The sequence below is a fragment of the Diadema setosum genome, chromosome 2 (assembly GCF_964275005.1).
Source record: "Diadema setosum chromosome 2, eeDiaSeto1, whole genome shotgun sequence".
Taxonomy (NCBI): Eukaryota; Metazoa; Echinodermata; class Echinoidea; order Diadematoida; family Diadematidae; genus Diadema; species Diadema setosum.
This window is the reverse complement of record NC_092686.1, coordinates 2,929,774-2,948,322: the sequence shown is the minus strand read 5'-3', so window position 1 is coordinate 2,948,322 and position 18,549 is coordinate 2,929,774. Positions and strand designations below refer to the sequence as shown.

Sequence of the window (18,549 nt, the reverse complement as noted above, 5' to 3'; positions counted from 1 at the left end):
TTACCTATTACGTGAAAGTGCTGATGTAAAGCATGTGACATTTCATGTGACACTTCTGTGGTACTCCTGTGGTACTCCTGTGATACAAAATTTTACATAGCTCATGAGTATTCATAAAAAGCAATCTAGATTTTAGAAAATACATAAAATACTTAAAAAGTCAAAGTATTAATGATGGGACTTACTTTGAACTTTATTAAAGATTGTCTAATTATGTTATGTTATTCCCAACATCATGAATATTGTTATGAAAGTGTAATTTCTTATCTTGATAATAAAGTATTATCTACTTAGTAACCATGCCTTAATGCATTACGGATAGATGGCCATATATATATATATATATATATATATATATACTGACCGATGACTAACTAGGAATAGGATGACTATATAGATCTATGTAGGACTAGAATGGCACTTGGCCGTTTGAGACTGTCGTTTGAGGTTATATGTTAGGAGTAGGACAGGTTATCAAGTAGGGCCATGTTTGTCCTGAAATCCATCACTCGCTGGGGAGAGACGGGAGGTACGTCAACGCACTGTTGTCAAGGGGCTCCATGTCGTCTGCAGTGGAGATGAAGTGATCATTGATTTCTTCGTGGTCAGTCGCATCGATGTTATCAACGTTGATGTTTGTCAGTGAGGGATGTTTTCCCGACATCGCCCGAATTTGTTGGAACTACTTACTTGGGTTGTCCTTTTTCAGATGTCGAACGTAGTGATGTTCTTTTGCAGCTCTGATTTCTCTTTTGACTTTGTTTCGCAGCTGAGCCCAAAGGCAGCGCTTATTGTCTGAGAGTGCTCTTTGTCTTTTGGCAGTGAGGTGCTTGATGCGAGGAGTAATCAAGGCTTTATCCCCTTGATGCATTTTGACTGTGCGGGAGGGGAAAAACCTGTGGAGTGTTTGGTGGAGCGTGTCGTAGAGGGCAGTCCATTTTTCAGATACATCGTCGGCGGCGTAAACTTCAGACCATGTATATATATTTTTTTTTCTTTTGCAATAAAGCCTAAAATATAAGGAGATATCACTATTTTTCTGATTAAACCATAATGTTCACATTTTGTATATTTAACAATATTTAACATCGATTATACTGGTTCAAACTTTTACATTTCTGTTTCTATCCCTAACTCACATTTTAGAAATACTTTGAAGCACTGATGCTGGTTTTGTTTTTTGTTTTTCATCTGTAAACGATAAAAATGCCTTTAAAAGAAAAAATGAAAGCCTCTAATATAATAATGCGAGATTCTCGGTTTTTACTTTTGAGAATCGTAGAGAGTGTATTATAGGCACGTCACGTCTTGTGATAAGCTCGGAGGACAGAGAAAAACAGAATGAGATTGTTGAGGTAAAGAAAAATGGAAAGTAATGGTGTTAGATACATCACAACGCGGCAAATATTCTGTACATGATCCCTATATAAATATACATTGATAATAGTCTACATAAATGCCGTCAAGCGTTGGGTCTCGTGCAGTATAGCGTATTCCATTAACGGCGTTCACAAGGTCATGCATAATAATTATCTTAGGACTATTGTTAAAGGTATTCACCGCAAAATCATGATTTGACATGTTACTTCCTCTCTGAGATATATATGTCTGAATATTATTTCTTTCAAAACCTTGCCTCCGTTGCAATCATTATTAGTACAACAAAACTGTATACCATTCGATTCCCCCATGAATACAACAATGCACAGCACGGGCTCCTCTATCTTTTGATCTTCAGATCTGGAATCTCCGAACATCACTTGTCCCGCCGACATCACACAGTCTACAGACCCGGGACTGTACAGCGCCAACGTCACGTGGTCAGATCCCTACGTAACAGATAACTCTGGGGCCTTTACTATCACCTCTTCTTTTTCATCGGGAAGTTTATTTCCTGCCGGGAATACCGCAGTATCTATTACAGCTGAAGATTCGAGTGGGAATGAAGCGACGTGCAATTTTACTATTACAATCGTCGGTAAATATTGATCATAATATTATTTTCACGCAAGAATTTCTTGTGCATATTTTATTAAGTAATATTTACAATAACATCTGTGCTGATAATTTATTTCTTGCTGAAGATTATTATTACAGTAAAGATTCAAGGTTGTAGAGTACTATATTAACTACGTTCACATAATACAGTAAGAATCTCCAGACTATTGTTAAAGGTATTCACCGTAAACTCAGGTTTTGACATTTTATTCTTCCTGAACTCTATGTGTCTGAATACTACTTTTTTCAAAACCTTGCCTCCGCTGGAATAATTGTTAGCACAGTAATATTGTATGCCACTCCATTCCTCCATGGATACACAAATACATAGATTTGGTTCCTCTATCTTTTCATCTTTCAGATATGGAATCTCCGAACATCTCTTGTCCCTCCGACATCACACAGTCAACAGACCCAGGATTGTACAGCGCTAGTGTCACGTGGTCAAATCCCTACGTAACAGATAACTCTGGGGTCTTTGCTGTCACCTCTTCTTTTTCATCGGGAAGTATATTTCCAGCCGGGAATACCGCAGTATCTATTACAGCTGAAGATTCGAGCGGGAATGAAGCGACGTGCAACTTTACTATTACAATCGTCGGTAAATATCAATTATACTGCATGTTTCACATGACTTTTTCGATAAATTGATTGTCACGTGTATCACTCGTACTGGCACTCACGGCAATGTTTGCATAGAAATATTATTTCCTGCTCGAAATGGTGTGTTTGTCTAGAACAAAGTATTAGAGGATCTTCGTGCTGCTTGGTATCATTGTACAATGTTATAAACATGTGCACTTTTTTTTCTCGTTTCTTTAGCATTTTCAACAATAATTTATGAAGAATTTGTTTCTCGATCTTTGATTTTATTAATCTGTTGATTTTTTTTTTTGGTACGTACATAATTTCATCAACTAAAGACCATGTTCCATTAAAGTCTTTCCTCCGCGGTTACAACGTTCCTTTCGATATTTAGATCTGGAGTCTCCGAACATCACTTGTCCCGCCGACATCACACAGTCAACAGACCCGGGATTGTACAGTGCTAATGTCACGTGGTCAGATCCCTACGTTACAGATAACTCTGGGGTCTTTACTATCATCTCTACTTCTTCGTCGGGAAGTGTATTTCCAGCCGGGAATACCACTGTATATTTTACGGCTGAAGATTCAAGCGGGAACGAAGCGACGTGCAATTTTACAATAACAGTCGTCGGTAAATATTTCATTTATTATTGGTAATGACATTATGACGAGCATAATCATCATCATTTTTATCAATAGGTATTCCATTTTGACCTGCTGAACTTAATTTCCCCTTCCATTCTGCTATAACTTTAATGAGTTGGTTATTGCTGTGGTTAGAAAAAAGATATGTATTTGAGATTTCGTCCACTTAAACAGCGATACAGAGTATGGGTTCGTTTATGTTTTGATTTTTAGATACTGAGTCTCCGAACATCTCTTGTCCCGCCGACATCACACAGTTAACAGACCCATCATTGTACAGTGCTAATGTCACGTGGTCAGATCCCTACGTAACCGATAACTCTGGGGTCTTTACTATCACGTCTACTTCTTCGTCGGGAAGTATATTTCAAGCCGGGAATACCACAGTATATTATACGGCTGAAGATTCAAGTGGGAACGAAGAGACGTGCAACTTTACTATCACAGTCATCGGTAAATATGTTGATCAAAGGATTATTGTCGGGCATGAATTTCTGGAGTATATCATAATAACTGAAAATCGTAAACAGATCAAACGAAGGAACGTGCAATTTTACTGTCACAGTTGTCGGTAAATATTTCATTCATTATTGGTTGTGACATTTTGACAAGCATAATTATCATCATTTTAATCTATAGCCAATCCATTTTGGCCTCCTGAAATGAATTTCCCTTCCTTGCTGCGGTAATAGGAGTTCGTTATTTACGTTATTACTGTTGGTAGAAAAAATATATGTATTTGAGATTTCGTCCACTGAAGCAACGATGAAGACAATGTGTTTCTTTGTGTATTGATTTCTAGATATGGAGTCTCCGAACATCTCTTGTCCCGCCGACATCACGCAGTCTACAGACCCGGGAGAGTTCAGCGCCAGTGTCACGTGGTCAGATCCTTACGTAACCGATAACTCTGGAGTCTTTACTATCATCTCTACCTCTTCGTCGGGAAGTATATTTCCAGCCGGGAATACCACAATATCTATTACAGCTGAAGATTCGAGCGGGAACGAAGCGACGTGCAATTTTACTATCACAGTCATCGGTAAATATTGATCATAGTATTGTTGTCGTGCATGAATTTCTTCAGCATATCATAATAAGTGATATTAAGAGTTCAACTTTAAGTTCAGATTTATTTCCGGTTTTCCACAATAATATAATATACAGCTCAATTTCTATAGTGACAGAAATAGTGTATGTATATTTGTCCAGAGTATACACACCCATAATTGAGAACTTACAGTTATTATACGTTGTAATGGCTGCTGAGGTAATCACAGTGAAATATCAATGCGCACTTTGTGAAAAACAGGAGGTACCCACTGAAAAAGACAATGCTTGTAGAGTGTGAGCCCCTCTTCGAAAAAAAAAAAAAAGCTAAAGAGATCGATTAGAAAAAAAGATGAAACAGCAGCAACAGCAACAACAAAGTTTGGCAGCCCACTATGAGACAGACGGACAAAGCGCTACACACAAAAACAACAACAAACAAACGAAACGAACATGAAACGAGACTTGGACAGCAACAAGACTACTTAAAGGGAAAAAACTGATTTGACGACACGATAGAAAACAAGACTAGCATAATTACGAGATAACAAAGTGAACAGGAATATACAACAGTAAAGTCTGTACTATGATTTTTTTTTCCTTGCTGAGATTCATGCGTTTGACTACGAGGTACATGAAGTCAAAATATCTGTACTTGCTATCATCACTATATAGATTCAAAACTGTATGCTACTCGATTCCTCCACGGATACAACAATGCCCATATTGGGTTCCTGTATCTTTTGACCTTTAGATATGGAGTCTCCGAACATCTCTTGTCCCGCCGACATCACACAGTCAACAGACCCGGGATTGTACAGTGCTAATGTCACGTGGTCAGATCCTTATGTAACCGATAACTCTGGGGTCTTTACTGTCACGTCTACTTCTTCGTCGGGAAGTATATTTCCAGCCGGGAATACCACAGTATATTATACGGCTGAAGATTCAAGCGGGAACGAAGAGACGTGCAATTTTACAGTAACAGTCGTCGGTAAATATTTCATTCATTATTGGTTGTGACATTTTGACAAACATAATTATCATCATTTTGATCTATAGCCAATCCATTTTGGCCTCCTGAAATGAATTTCCCTTCCTTGCTGCGGTAATAGGAGTTCGTTGTTTACGTTATTACTGTTGGTAGAAAAAAAGATAGTATGTATTTGAGATTTAGTCCACTGAAGCAACGATGCAGATTATGTGTTCGTTTGTGTGTTGATTTTTAGATTTGGAGTCTCCAAACATCTCTTGTCCCGCCGACATCACACAGTCTACAGACCCGGGAGAGTTCAACGCCAACGTCACGTGGTCTGATCCCTACGTAACAGATAACTCTGGGGTCTTTACTATCACGTCTACTTCTTCGTCGGGAAGTACATTTCCAGCCGGGAATACCACAATATCTATTACTGCTGAAGATTCAAGCGGGAACGAAGCCACGTGCAATTTTACTGTCACCGTCGTCGGTAAATCTTGATTATATTGTTATATTACGTGACTATTAAAAGTCTCGACAGAAATGGCATAGACAGGCCTATTAATATTCACAGCAAAGTTTGTACAGGCATTTTATTTCCTCCTTAAAATGGAATCCTTCTCTTTGACTATAGTACTTATAAAAGAAGCGAAAGAAAAAAAAAACATTGTAATGTTGGCACCATTGACCGATAGATTTTAACCTCTTCAGTATGTTCAAAATTCTTCCGCCGTTTAATAGCGGTGAACAGAATGTGTTCATTAGTATTTTGAATTCTTTATCTTTTGATTTTCTTTTCCTTCTTGATTTTGTATCTCGCTATATTCTCTGAAATTCACAACTGCGTCGCTACCATTCTAGCGATTTCTCCATGTTTATAACGTTGTACAAATTGTGTTCCTATCTATTTCGATATTAAGATCTGGAGTCTCCGAACATCTCTTGTCCCGCCGATATCACACAGTCCACAGACCCGGGATTGTACAGTGCTAATGTCACGTGGTCAGATCCCTACGTAACCGATAACTCTGGGGTCTTTACTATCACCTCTACTTCTTCGTCGGGAAGTGTATTTCCAGCCGGATACACCTCAGTATCTATTACTGCTGAAGATTCAAGTGGGAACGAAGGAACGTGCAATTTTACTATCACAGTCGACGGTAAATATCGGTTACACTATTTCACATGACTTTTTCGACGAAATTGGTAGGCGTATCACTGATACTAGTCTTCACGGCAAAGTTTACCCGGACATTCTATTTCTTGCTCGAATCCCTCAGTTTTTCCAGTGCTAAGTAAGTGAGGAACGGATCGTCAAACTGGTTGATATCATTGCAAAATCATAAACATGTGCAACATTTTACACCATATTATAGTACTAAGAATAATATTTCATACAGAATGTGTTCATTCTCATTTTACTTTGTTTAATCTTTGTATTTTTTCATTTTACATGTTGCACACTTCTCGCTCGTTTTCCCTTTTAGTCGGCTTTCACAATGTTGTACAAAATGTGTTCCTCTATCTTTTGATCCTTCAGATCTAGAGTCTCCGAACATCTCTTGTCCCGCCGACATCACACAGCCAACAGACCAAGGATTGTATAGTGCTAATGTCACGTGGTCAGATCCCTACGTAACAGATAACTCTGGGGTCTTTACTATCACCTCTACTTCTTCGTCGGGAAGTATATTTCCAGCCGGGAATACCACAATCTCTATCACAGCCGAAGATCCAAGCGGGAACGAAGCGACGTGCAATTTTACTATCACAGTCGTCGGTAAATATTGATTACGTTATTATACGTGACTATATCTCTACAGAAATGGCCTAATCATGCCTATTAATATTTATAGCAAAGTTTGAACAGATTTGTTTCCTCCTGAAATGGAATCCTTTGATTATAATACTTAAAGAAGAAGAAAAGAAAAAAAAAACACTGTGATATTGGCACCATTATACAGATAGATTTAAACCTCTTCAGTATGTTCTAAATTCTTCCGCCGTTTAATAGCGGTGAACAGAATGTGTTCATTAGAATTTTGAATTCTTCATTGTTTGATTTTGTTTATCTTCTTCACTTCGTATCTCCCTGTAATGTCTGAAATTCATGACTGCGTCTACCATTGTAGTGATTCCTCCGCATTTACAACGTTGTACAAAATGTGTTCCTATCTATTTCTATATTAAGATCTAGAGTCTCCGAACATCTCTTGTCCAGCCGACATCACACAGTCAACAGACCCAGGATTGTACAGTGCTAATGTCACGTGGTCAGATCCCTACATAACCGATAACTCTGGGGTCTTTACTATCATCTCTACTTCTTCGTCGGGAAGTATATTTCCAGCCGGGAATACCTCAGTATCTATTACTGCTGAAGATTCGAGTGGGAACGAAGGAACGTGCAATTTTACTATCACAGTCGTCGGTAAATATTGATTACGTTATCATACGTGACTATATCTCTACAGAAATGGCCTAATCATGCCTATTAATATTTATAGCAAAGTTTGAACAGATTTGTTTCCTCCTGAAATGGAATCCTTTGACTAAAGTACTTAAAGAAGAAGAAAAGAAAAAAAAATTGTGATATTGGCACCATTATACAGATAGATTTAAACCTCTTCAGTATGTTCTAAATTCTTCCGCCGTTTAATAGCGGTGAACAGAATGTGTTCATTAGAATTTTGAATTCTTCATCGTTTGATTTTGTTTATCTTCTTCACTTCGTATCTCCCTGTAATGTCTGAAATTCATGACTGCGTCTACCATTGTAGTGATTCCTCCGCATTTACAACGTTGTACAAAATGTGTTCCTATCTATTTCTATATTAAGATCTAGAGTCTCCGAACATCTCTTGTCCAGCCGACATCACACAGTCAACAGACCCAGGATTGTACAGTGCTAATGTCACGTGGTCAGATCCCTACATAACCGATAACTCTGGGGTCTTTATTATCATCTCTACTTCTTCGTCGGGAAGTATATTTCCATCCGGGAATACCTCAGTATTTATTACTGCTGAAGATTCGAGCGGGAACGAAGGAACGTGCAATTTTACTATCACAGTCGTCGGTAAATATCGGTTACACTATTTCACATGACTTTTTCGACGAAATTGGTAGACGTATCACTGATACTAGTCTTCACGGCAAAGTTTACCCGGACATTCTATTTCTTGCTCGAATCCCTCAGTTTTTCCAGTGCTAAGTAAGTGAGGAACGGATCGTCGAACTGGTTGATATCATTGTAAAATTATAAACATGTGCAACATTTTACACCATATTATAGTACAAAACATAATATTTCATACAGAATGTGTTCATTCTCATTTTACTTTGTTTAATCTTTGTATCTTTTCATTTTACATGTTGCATACTTCTCGCTCGTTTTCGCTTTTAATCGGCTTTCACAATGTTGTACAAAATGTGTTCCGCTATCTTTTGATCCTTCAGATCTAGAGTCTCCGAACATCTCTTGTCCCGCCGACATCACACAGCCAACAGACCCAGGATTGTATAGTGCTAATGTCACGTGGTCAGATCCCTACGTAACAGATAACTCTGGAGTCTTTACTATCACATCTACTTCTTCGTCGGGAAGTATATTTCCAGCCGGGAATACCACAATCTCTATCACAGCCGAAGATCCAAGCGGGAACGAAGCGACGTGCAATTTTACTATCACAGTCGTCGGTAAATATTGATTACGTTATTATACGTCACTATATCTCTACAGAAATGGCCTAATCATGCCTATTAATATTTATAGCAAAGTTTGAACAGATTTGTTTCCTCCTGAAATGGAATCCTTTGACTATAGTACTTAAAGAAGAAGAAAAGAAAAAAAAACATTGTGATATTGGCACCATTATACAGATAGATTTAAACCTCTTCAGTATGTTCTAAATTCTTCCGCCGTTTAATAGCGGTGAACAGAATGTGTTCATTAGAATTTTGAATTCTTCATCGTTTGATTTTGTTTGTCTTCTTCACTTCGTTTCTCCCTGTAATCACGGTAATGTCTGAAATTCATGACTGCGTCTACCATTGTAGTGATTCCTCCGCATTTACAACGTTGTACAAAATGTGTTCCTATCTATTTCTATATTAAGATCTAGAGTCTCCGAACATCTCTTGTCCAGCCGACATAACACAGTCAACAGACCCAGGATTGTACAGTGCTAATGTCACGTGGTCAGATCCCAACATAACCGATAACTCTGGGGTCTTTACTATCATCTCTACTTCTTCGTCGGGAAGTATATTTCCAGCCGGGAATACCTCAGTATCTATTACTGCTGAAGATTCGAGCGGGAACGAAGGAACGTGCAATTTTACTATCACAGTCGTCGGTAAATATCGGTTACACTATTTCACACAACCTTTTCGATGAAATTGGTAGGCGTATCACTGATACTAGTCTTCACGGCAATGTTACCCGGACATTCTATTTCTTGCTCGAAACCCTGAGTTTTCCCAGTACTAAATAAGTGAGGAAAGGATCGTCGAACTGGTTGATATCATTGTAAAATTATAAACATGTGCAATATTTTACACCATATCCTAGCAGTAAAAACAATGTTTTAAACAGAACTTGCTCATCGATCATTATAGTTTGTTTAATCTGTTATCGATTATTTTGTATGTTGCATAATTTTTTTTTTTTTAATTCAAGACTCTGTGTGGTTTTCGCTCGTAGTCCGTTTTGACAATGTTGTACAAAAAAGTGTCCCTCTATCTTTTGATCTTTCAGATCTGGAGTCTCCGAACATCTCTTGTCCCGCCGACATCACGCAGTCTACAGACCCGGGATTGTTCAGCGCCAACGTCACGTGGTCAGATCCCTACGTAACCGATAACTCTGGGGTCTTTACTGTCACCTCTACTTCTTCGTCGGGAACCGTATTTCCGGCCGGGAATACCACGGTATCTATTACAGCTGAAGATTTCAGCGGGAATGAAGCGACGTGCAATTTTACTATCACAGTCATCGGTAAATATTGGTCTTAGGATTATTGCTGTGCATGAATTTGCTTAGCATATCATAACAAGTAATACTAACAGTAACGTCTGTACGATGATTTATTTCTTGCTGAGAGTTGTCTGTTTGACTACGACGTTCACAGCCAAAATTTGTATACTTGCTATCAAGGGCGCCGGAAGCGGGGGGGGGGGGGGGGGGGGGGGCAGGGGTGGCATTTGCCCCCCCCCCCCCCAAACAAAATGTTGGGGGGGCAAAACGAGTTTTTGCCCCCTAAAGTGCACCCTGTAACAAATAACTAATCACTGATTTAAAGACCAAAATGAACAATAAAGGCATATTTCTTGTCTAAATGTTGTAATTTCATAACTGAAAATGCAAAAATTTTCGACCCTAACGGTGCGAAAATAATACACTAACAACATGCATTATTGTATCTATACAATAATAGTAACTTATGAGTGAATTTAGTGTATAGATGGTAGCCTCGTATCCTCGCGTGTGCCCGCTGAAACATACCTTTAGTAAACCTTACATTTTTCATTCTCTTCTTTGCCTTCTAGCAGTATAAGAATATTTTTTTATTGTTCGAACGATGCGATCACGACGTTAAGCTTTTAATGAGTACATTTCAGATAAATTGCAAAGTGAAAGTGGCTTTCTCGTTCTGCTTTAATAGTAAAATGAAAAGATTTCATAAGTTATTATCATAGTCCTTCGCAGTGATTTCTTTTACTATGTTTAATTCCTCAGAAATTTAATTTAAAATGCTCTATAAAAGCGACTTTTATACTCTGTTTTTACAAAAAGTCCCTACCGTGGGAGGGGGTATCCCCCCTCCCACACCCTCCACTCGCTCGGTCGCTTCGCTCCCTCGCCGAGGATCTCGCACCATCACATTATTAATGTACTCCCGTATGTTAGGATCATAGTCCTTCCAACTGATTTTTTTCAATATGTTAATTCCCTAGAAATTTGCTTTAAATTCTCTATAAACGCGACTTTTATACTCTGTTTTTACAAAAAAAAAAACCTACCGTGGGAGGGGGTATCCCCCTCCCACACCCTCCCCCCGCTCGGTCGCTTCGCTCCCTCGCCGAGGATCTCACACCATCACATTATTATGTACTCCCGTATGTTATAATCATAGTCCTTCGCACTGATTATTTTTCACTGTTTAATTCCTTGGAAATTTGCATTTAAATGGTCTATAAACGCGACTTTTGTACCCTTTTTTTTACAAAAGCTCCCTACAGTGTGGGGGGGTGTATCCCCCTTTCCACCCCACCCCCCCCCCCCCCGCTCGATCGCTTCGCTCCCGCGCCGAGGATCTCACATCGTCACATAAGTGCCCCCGTTGAGATTTTGCCCCCTCAAAACCAGAAGTGTTCCGGCGCGCTTGCTTGCTATCATCATTGTATAGATTCAAGACTGTATATTTCTCAATTCTCCCAAGGATACAACAATGCACAAATTGGGTTCTTCTATCTTTTGATCTGTAGATCTAGAATCTCCGAACATCTCATGTCCCGCCGACATCACACAGCCAACAGACCCGGGACTGTTCAGCGCCAATGTTACGTGGTCAGATCCTTACGTAACCGATAACTCTGGGGCCTTTACTATCACCTCTACTTCTTCGTCGGGAAGCGTATTTCCGGCCGGGAATACCACGGTATCTATTACAGCTGAAGATTTCAGCGGGAATGAAGCGACGTGCAATTTTACTATCACAGTCATCGGTAAATATTGGTCTTAGGATTATTGTTGTGCATGAATTTCTTTAGCATATCATAACAAGTAATACTAACAGTAACGTCTGTACGATGATTTATTTCTTGCTGAGAGTTGTCTGTTTAACTACGACGTTTACAGCCAAAATTTGTATACTTGCTATCAAGGGCGCCGGAAGCGGGGGGGGGGGGGGGGCAGGGGTGGCATTTGCCCCCCCCCCCCCCCAAACAAAATGTTGGGGGGTCAAAACGAGTTTTTGCCCCCCAAAGTGCCCCCTTTAACAAATAATTAATCACTGATTTAAAGACCAAAATGAACAATAAAGACATATTTCTTGTCTAAATGTTGTAATTTCATAACTGAAAATGCAAAAATTTTCGACCCTAACGGTGCGAAAATAATACACTAACAACATACATTATTGTATCTATACACTAATAGTAACTTATGAGTAAATTTAGTGTATAGATGGTAGCCTCGTATCCTCGAGTGTGCCCGCTGAAACATACCTTTAGTAAACCTTGCATTTTTCATTTTCTTCTTTGCTTTCTAGCAGTATAAGAAGATTATTTTATTGTTCGAACGATGCGATCACGACGTTAAGCTTTTAATGAGTACATTTCAGATAAATTGCAAAGTGAAAGTGGCTCGCTCGTTCTGCTTTAATAGTAAAATGAAAAGTTTTCATAAGTTATTATTATAGTCCTTCGCAGTGATTTCTTTTACTATGTTTAATTCCTCAGAAATTTAATTTAAAATGCTCTATAAAAGCGACTTTTATACTCTGTTTTTACAAAAAGTCCCTACCGTGGGAGGGGGTATCCCCCCTCCCACACCCTCCACTCGCTCGGTCGCTTCGCTCCCTCGCCGAGGATCTCGCACCATCACATTATTAATGTACTCCCGTATGTTAGGATCATAGTCCTTCCAACTGATTTTTTCAATATTTTAATTCCCTAGAAATGTGCTTTAAATTCTCTATAAACGCGACTTTTGTACTCTGTTTTTACAAAAAGTCCCTACCGTGGGAGGGGGTATCCCCCCTCCCACACCCTCCACTCGCTCGGTCGCTTCGCTCCCTCGACGAGGATCTCACACCATCACATTATTATGTACTCCCGTATGTAATAATCATAGTCCTTCGCACTGATTATTTTTCACTGTTTAATTCCTTAGAAATTTGCTTTTAAATGGTCTATAAACGCGATTTTGTACCCTTTTTTACAAAAGCTCCCTACAGTGGGGGGGGGGGGGGGTATCCCCCTTTCCACCCCCCGCTCGATCGCTTCGCTCCCGCGCCGAGGATCTCACATCGTCACATAAAATTATGTGCCCCCGTTGAGATTTTGCCCCCTCAAAACCAGAAGTGTTCCGACGCGCTTGCTTGCTATCATCATTGTATAGATTCAAGACTGTATATTTCTCAATTCTCCCAAGAATACAACAATGCACAAATTGGGTTCTTTTATCTGTTCATCTGTAGATCTAGAATCTCCGAACATCTCATGTCCCGCCGACATCACACAGCCAACAGACCCGGGACTGTTCAGCGCCAATGTTACGTGGTCAGATCCTTACGTAACCGATAACTCTGGGGCCTTTACTATCACCTCTGCTTCTTCGTCGGGAAGTATATTTCCAGCCGGGAATACTACAGTCTCTATCACAGCGAAAGATTCGAGTGGAAATGAAGCGACGTGCAATTTTACTATCAGAGTCATCGGTAAATATTGGTCTTAGGATTATTGTTGTGCATGAATTTCTTTAGCATATCATAACAAGTAATAGTAACAGTAACGTCTGTACGATGATTTATTTCTTGCTGAGAGTTGTCTGTTTGACTACGACGTTTACAGTCAAAATTTGTATACTTGCTATCAAGGGCGCCGGAAGCGGGGGGGGGGGGGGGGGGGGCAGGGGTGGCATTTGCCCCCCCCCCCCAAACAAAATGTTGGGGGGCAAAACGAGTTTTTGCCCCCTAAAGTGCCCCCTGTAACAAATAATTAATCACTGATTTAAAGACCAAAATGAACAATAAAGGCATATTTCTTGTCTAAATGTTGTAATTTCATAACTGAAAATGCAAAAATGTTCGACCCTAACGGCGCGAAAATAATACACTAACAACATACATTATTGTATCTATACACTTATAGTAACTTATGAGTAGATTTAGTGTATAGATGGTAGCCTCGTATCCTCGCGTGTGCCCGCTGAAACACACCTTTAGTAAACCTTACATTTTTCATTTTCTTCTTTGCCTTCTAGAAGTATAAGAATATTTTTTTATTGTTCGAACGATGCGATCACGACGTTAAGCTTTTAATGAGTACATTTCAGATAAATTGCAAAGTGAAAGTGGCTTTCTCGTTCTGCTTTAATAGTAAAATGAAAAGTTTTCATAAGTTATTATCATAGTCCTTCGCAGTGATTTCTTTTACTATGTTTAATTCCTCAGAAATTTAATTTAAAATGCTCTATAAAAGCGACTTTTATACTCTGTTTTTACAAAAAGTCCCTACCGTGGGAGGGGGTATCCCCCCTCCCACACCCTCCACTCGCTCGGTCGCTTCGCTCCCTCGCCGAGGATCTCGCACCATCACATTATTAATGTACTCCCGTATGTTAGGATCATAGTCCTTCCAACTGATTTTTTCAATATGTTAATTCCCTAGAAATGTGCTTTAAATTCTCTATAAACGCGACTTTTATACTCTGTTTTTACAAAAAAAAAAAACCTACCGTGGGAGGGGGTATCCCCCTCCCACACCCTCCCCCCGCTCGGTCGCTTCGCTCCCTCGCCGAGGATCTCACACCATCACATTATTATGTACTCCCGTATGTAATAATCATAGTCCTTCGCACTGATTATTTTTCACTGTTTAATTCCTTAGAAATTTGCTTTTAAATGGTCTATAAACGCGACTTTTGTACCCTGTTTTTACAAAAGCTCCCTACAGTGGGGGGGGGGTATCCCCCTTTCCACCCCCCCCCCCCGCTCGATCGCTTCGCTCCCGCGCTGAGGATCTCACATAGTCACATAAGTGTGCCCCCGTTGAGATTTTGCTCCCTCAAAACCAGAAGTGTTCCGGCGCGCTTGCTTGCTATCATCATTGTATAGATTCAAGACTGTATATTTCTCAATTCTCCCAAGGATACAACAATGCACAAATTGGGTTCTTCTATCTGTTGATCTGTAGATCTAGAATCTCCGAACATCTCATGTCCCGCCGACATCACACAGCCAACAGACCCGGGACTGTTCAGCGCCAATGTTACGTGGTCAGATCCTTACGTAACCGATAACTCTGGGGCCTTTACTATCACCTCTACTTCTTCGTCGGGAAGTATATTTCCAGCCGGGAATACTACAGTCTCTACCACAGCGAAAGATTCGAGTGGAAATGAAGCGACGTGCAATTTTACTATCAGAGTCATCGGTAAATGTCGAATATCGCTGTATGTGACTTGCAGAAATGGTATTAGCTTGCTAGGCTAATATTCACTGCAAAGTTTCCACAAACATTGTGCTTTCTTCCTTGAATCGAATGCCTGTCTTTGACTTGACATGTGCTTAAAGGAGATAAAAGGGAAGAACATTGTGATGTTTGACAATATTGTACATAATTATACACTCAGCAAAAAAAGAAAGTAAACACTTTGTTCAAGTTTATATTTCTCATAGAATGTTTGACGAAATGTTAATGTATAATGTACCATAATTGAAAGGTAATTCAATTAGCTACAACTTTGTAAGTCAATAAAAACAGAAACTTTATGCATGAGTGAACACCTTTTTCCTCTCTCTCTTCCGACATGTGTCCAAGGCACAAAGTAAAAATTGCAAGGATGAACAAGTTTTCATTCATGCATAAATGCTCTTCCATGTAACATTAATAACAAAAGACAAATCTAACACAATAAAAAAACATGAATTCAGTTGCAAAAATAATACCTATGATCTCTATTGTATCTTTGAATCATAAAAATTCAATAAAGGCTAAAAATAATGAGGGAAAATGAAGATTTTCTGTCAAATCCTAATTCAAATGAAATGAGAGAAGAAGCCATATTGATAAAAATGGTACGATTTTGAATTGATTTCTCAAATTAGGAAAATTGCAAAACATATTTGGTTTTTGAATTTGTCTCATGAATTTTTAAATTACTAAATTGAATGAATGAAATAAAGATAATTCTCTTCATTTAATCATCTTGTGCCCCTATACTCCTTATGTCATTTGAAGTTTGAGTTGACAGAAAATTTTCATTTTCCCCCTTGAGTTTTCCACGTTGATTTTGTTTAAGGTTATAAATAGACAAAGAGAACAAAAACCTTTTTTGCTATTTATTTCATGTCCCTCAATGTGTTAAACTGGTCTTGCTATCATTGCTATCTTGAAGGGCATTTGCAAATGAAAGACAATAATTATGTCAACTTTTGGTATTTTTGCTTTTATGCTTTGAAGGACAAAAACAAATGCGTTCACTCATGCGTAAAATTTCCCTTTATATTGACTTACTAGGTTGATAGCCAATTAAATTACTTTTAATATGGTATATAAAACATTGATTTTCATTAAAATCTTCTATGAAAATTATGAACTCGAAAAAGTGTTTCCTTTCTTTCTATCTTTTTTTTTTTTTTTGGCTAAATGTAGATTTAAACCTGTACACCATTTTCTCGATTCTTCCGCGCTTTAACAGGGGTGAACATATTGTGTTCATTAGTATTTTGAATTGTTTTGAATTGTCTTTTGATTTTCTTTTTCTTATTTGATTTTGTGTCCTCCCATAATTTCTGAAATTCACCACTGCGTCTACCATTGTGGCGATTCCACCGCGTTACGACGTTTTACAAAATTAGTTCCTATTTCTTTCGATATTTAGATCTTGAGTCTCCGAAAATCTCTTGTCCCGCCGACATCACACAGTCAACAGACCCAGGATTGTACAGTGCTAATGTCACGTGGTCAGATCCCTACGTAACCGATAACTCTGGAGTCTTTACTATCAGCTCTACTGCTTCGTCGGGAAGTATATTCCCAGCCGGGATTTCCACAGTATCTATTACAGCTAAAGATTCAAGCAGGAACGAAGCGACGTGCAATTTTACTATCACAGTTGTCGGTAAATATCCGTTCTGCTGTTTCACACGACTTTTTCTGCAAGATTAGCAATGTACGTGGATCACTAATACTAGTCTTCACGGCAAAGTTCGCAGGAACATTTTATTTCCTGCTGGAATCCCTGAGTTATTCCAATACGCAGTAAAAGAGGAAAGGATGGTTGGTATCAGGGTATGATTATAAACATGTGCACATTTTTGCCATTTTTATTCAGTAAAAATGATATTTCATACAGAATTTGTTCATTGTTCTTTTGATTTTGTTTAATTCTTTGATTTTTCTTTTTGTTCCATAATTTCTTAAATTCAAGACTCTCTATCTTTGTCGTAATTCCTCCGCGGTTGCAACATTGTACAAAGTTTGATCCTTTGTTTTTCGATATTTAGATCTGGAATCTCCGAACATCTCTTGTCCCGCAGACATCACACAGTCTACAGACCCGGGACAGTTCAGCGCAAACGTCACGTGGTCTGACCCCTACGTAACAGATAACTCTGGGGTCTTTACTATCACCTCTACTTCTTCTTCGGGAAGTATATTTCCAGCCGGGAATAGCGCAGTATCTATTACAGCGGAAGATCCAAGCGGGAATGAAGCGACGTGCAATTTTACTATCACAGTCATCGGTAAGTATTGATCATCGGATTATTGTCGTGCATGAAATTCTTGAGCACATCATAATTAGTACTATCTACAGTAACGTCTGTACTGATGATCTTGCACAGATTCGTGTGTGACTACGACGTTTACAGTCAAATGATTATTTGTACTTGTTATCGTCTTTGTATGAATTCAGGACTGCATGCACTGGATTCCTCCACGTATACAACAATGCACATATTGGGTTCCTCTCTCTTCTGATATTTAGATCTTGAGTCTCCGAACATCTCTTGTCCCGCCGACATCACACAGTCAACAGACCCTGGACTTTACAGCGCCAAAGTTACGTGGTCAGATCCCTACGTAACAGATAACTCTGGGGTCTTTACTATCACCCCTACTGCTTCGTCGGGAAGTATATTTCCAGCCGGGAATACTACAGTCTCTATCACAGCTGAAGATCCGAGCGGGAATGAAGCCACGTGCAATTTCACTATCACAGTCGTTGGTATTGATATTTAATTGTTATTCATTACTTTCTTGATCAAAATGAAATTGATGATATTTACCGAAAATCCTGTTATATGACTTTATTATTTGTGTGTGTGTGTGTGTGTGTGTGTGTGTGTACGAATGTCCGCTATTATGTGCAGCCCTTCTGTTGACTGGCATCATTGTTAAAAGACAAAACTGCGTGCAATTGCATAGATTTTCCGCAGTTGGAACGATGCACAGAATGGGTTCTCTATCTTTTGATCTTTCAGATCTAGAATCTCCGAACATCACTTGTCCCGCCGACATCACGCAGTCTACAGACCCAGGAGTGAATAGCGCCAGTG

At 39.1% G+C, this 18,549-nt stretch overlaps 1 protein-coding gene across 1 annotated transcript; it reads left to right on the top strand.

Annotated features, from left to right (window-relative positions):
• The first annotated feature begins 486 nt into the window (after nucleotides 1-486).
• On the top strand, nucleotides 487-17,595 carry LOC140246378 (hyalin-like). The gene is made up of 13 exons (XM_072325845.1): nucleotides 487-529; nucleotides 1,739-1,833; nucleotides 2,404-2,599; nucleotides 4,034-4,273; nucleotides 5,036-5,182; nucleotides 5,511-5,750; nucleotides 6,801-7,040; nucleotides 8,720-8,959; nucleotides 10,020-10,259; nucleotides 11,750-11,989; nucleotides 13,465-13,611; nucleotides 15,182-15,276; nucleotides 17,530-17,595. Exons 1-13 carry the CDS (start codon nucleotides 487-489, stop codon nucleotides 17,593-17,595), a joined length of 2,229 nt encoding a protein of 742 aa, XP_072181946.1.
• Nucleotides 17,596-18,549: the final 954 nt, after the last annotated feature.

Excerpts from the sequence above, each read along its gene's own strand:
- LOC140246378 (XM_072325845.1), top strand. The coding sequence starts at position 487 with ATGTTTGTCCTGAAATCCATCACTCGCTGGGGAGAGACGGGAG. Across the intron at positions 7,041-8,719 it reads TTTTACTATCACAGTCGTCG|ATCTAGAGTCTCCGAACATC; the intron begins GTAAATATTGAT and ends TTGATCCTTCAG. Across the intron at positions 11,990-13,464 it reads TTTTACTATCACAGTCATCG|ATCTAGAATCTCCGAACATC; the intron begins GTAAATATTGGT and ends GTTCATCTGTAG.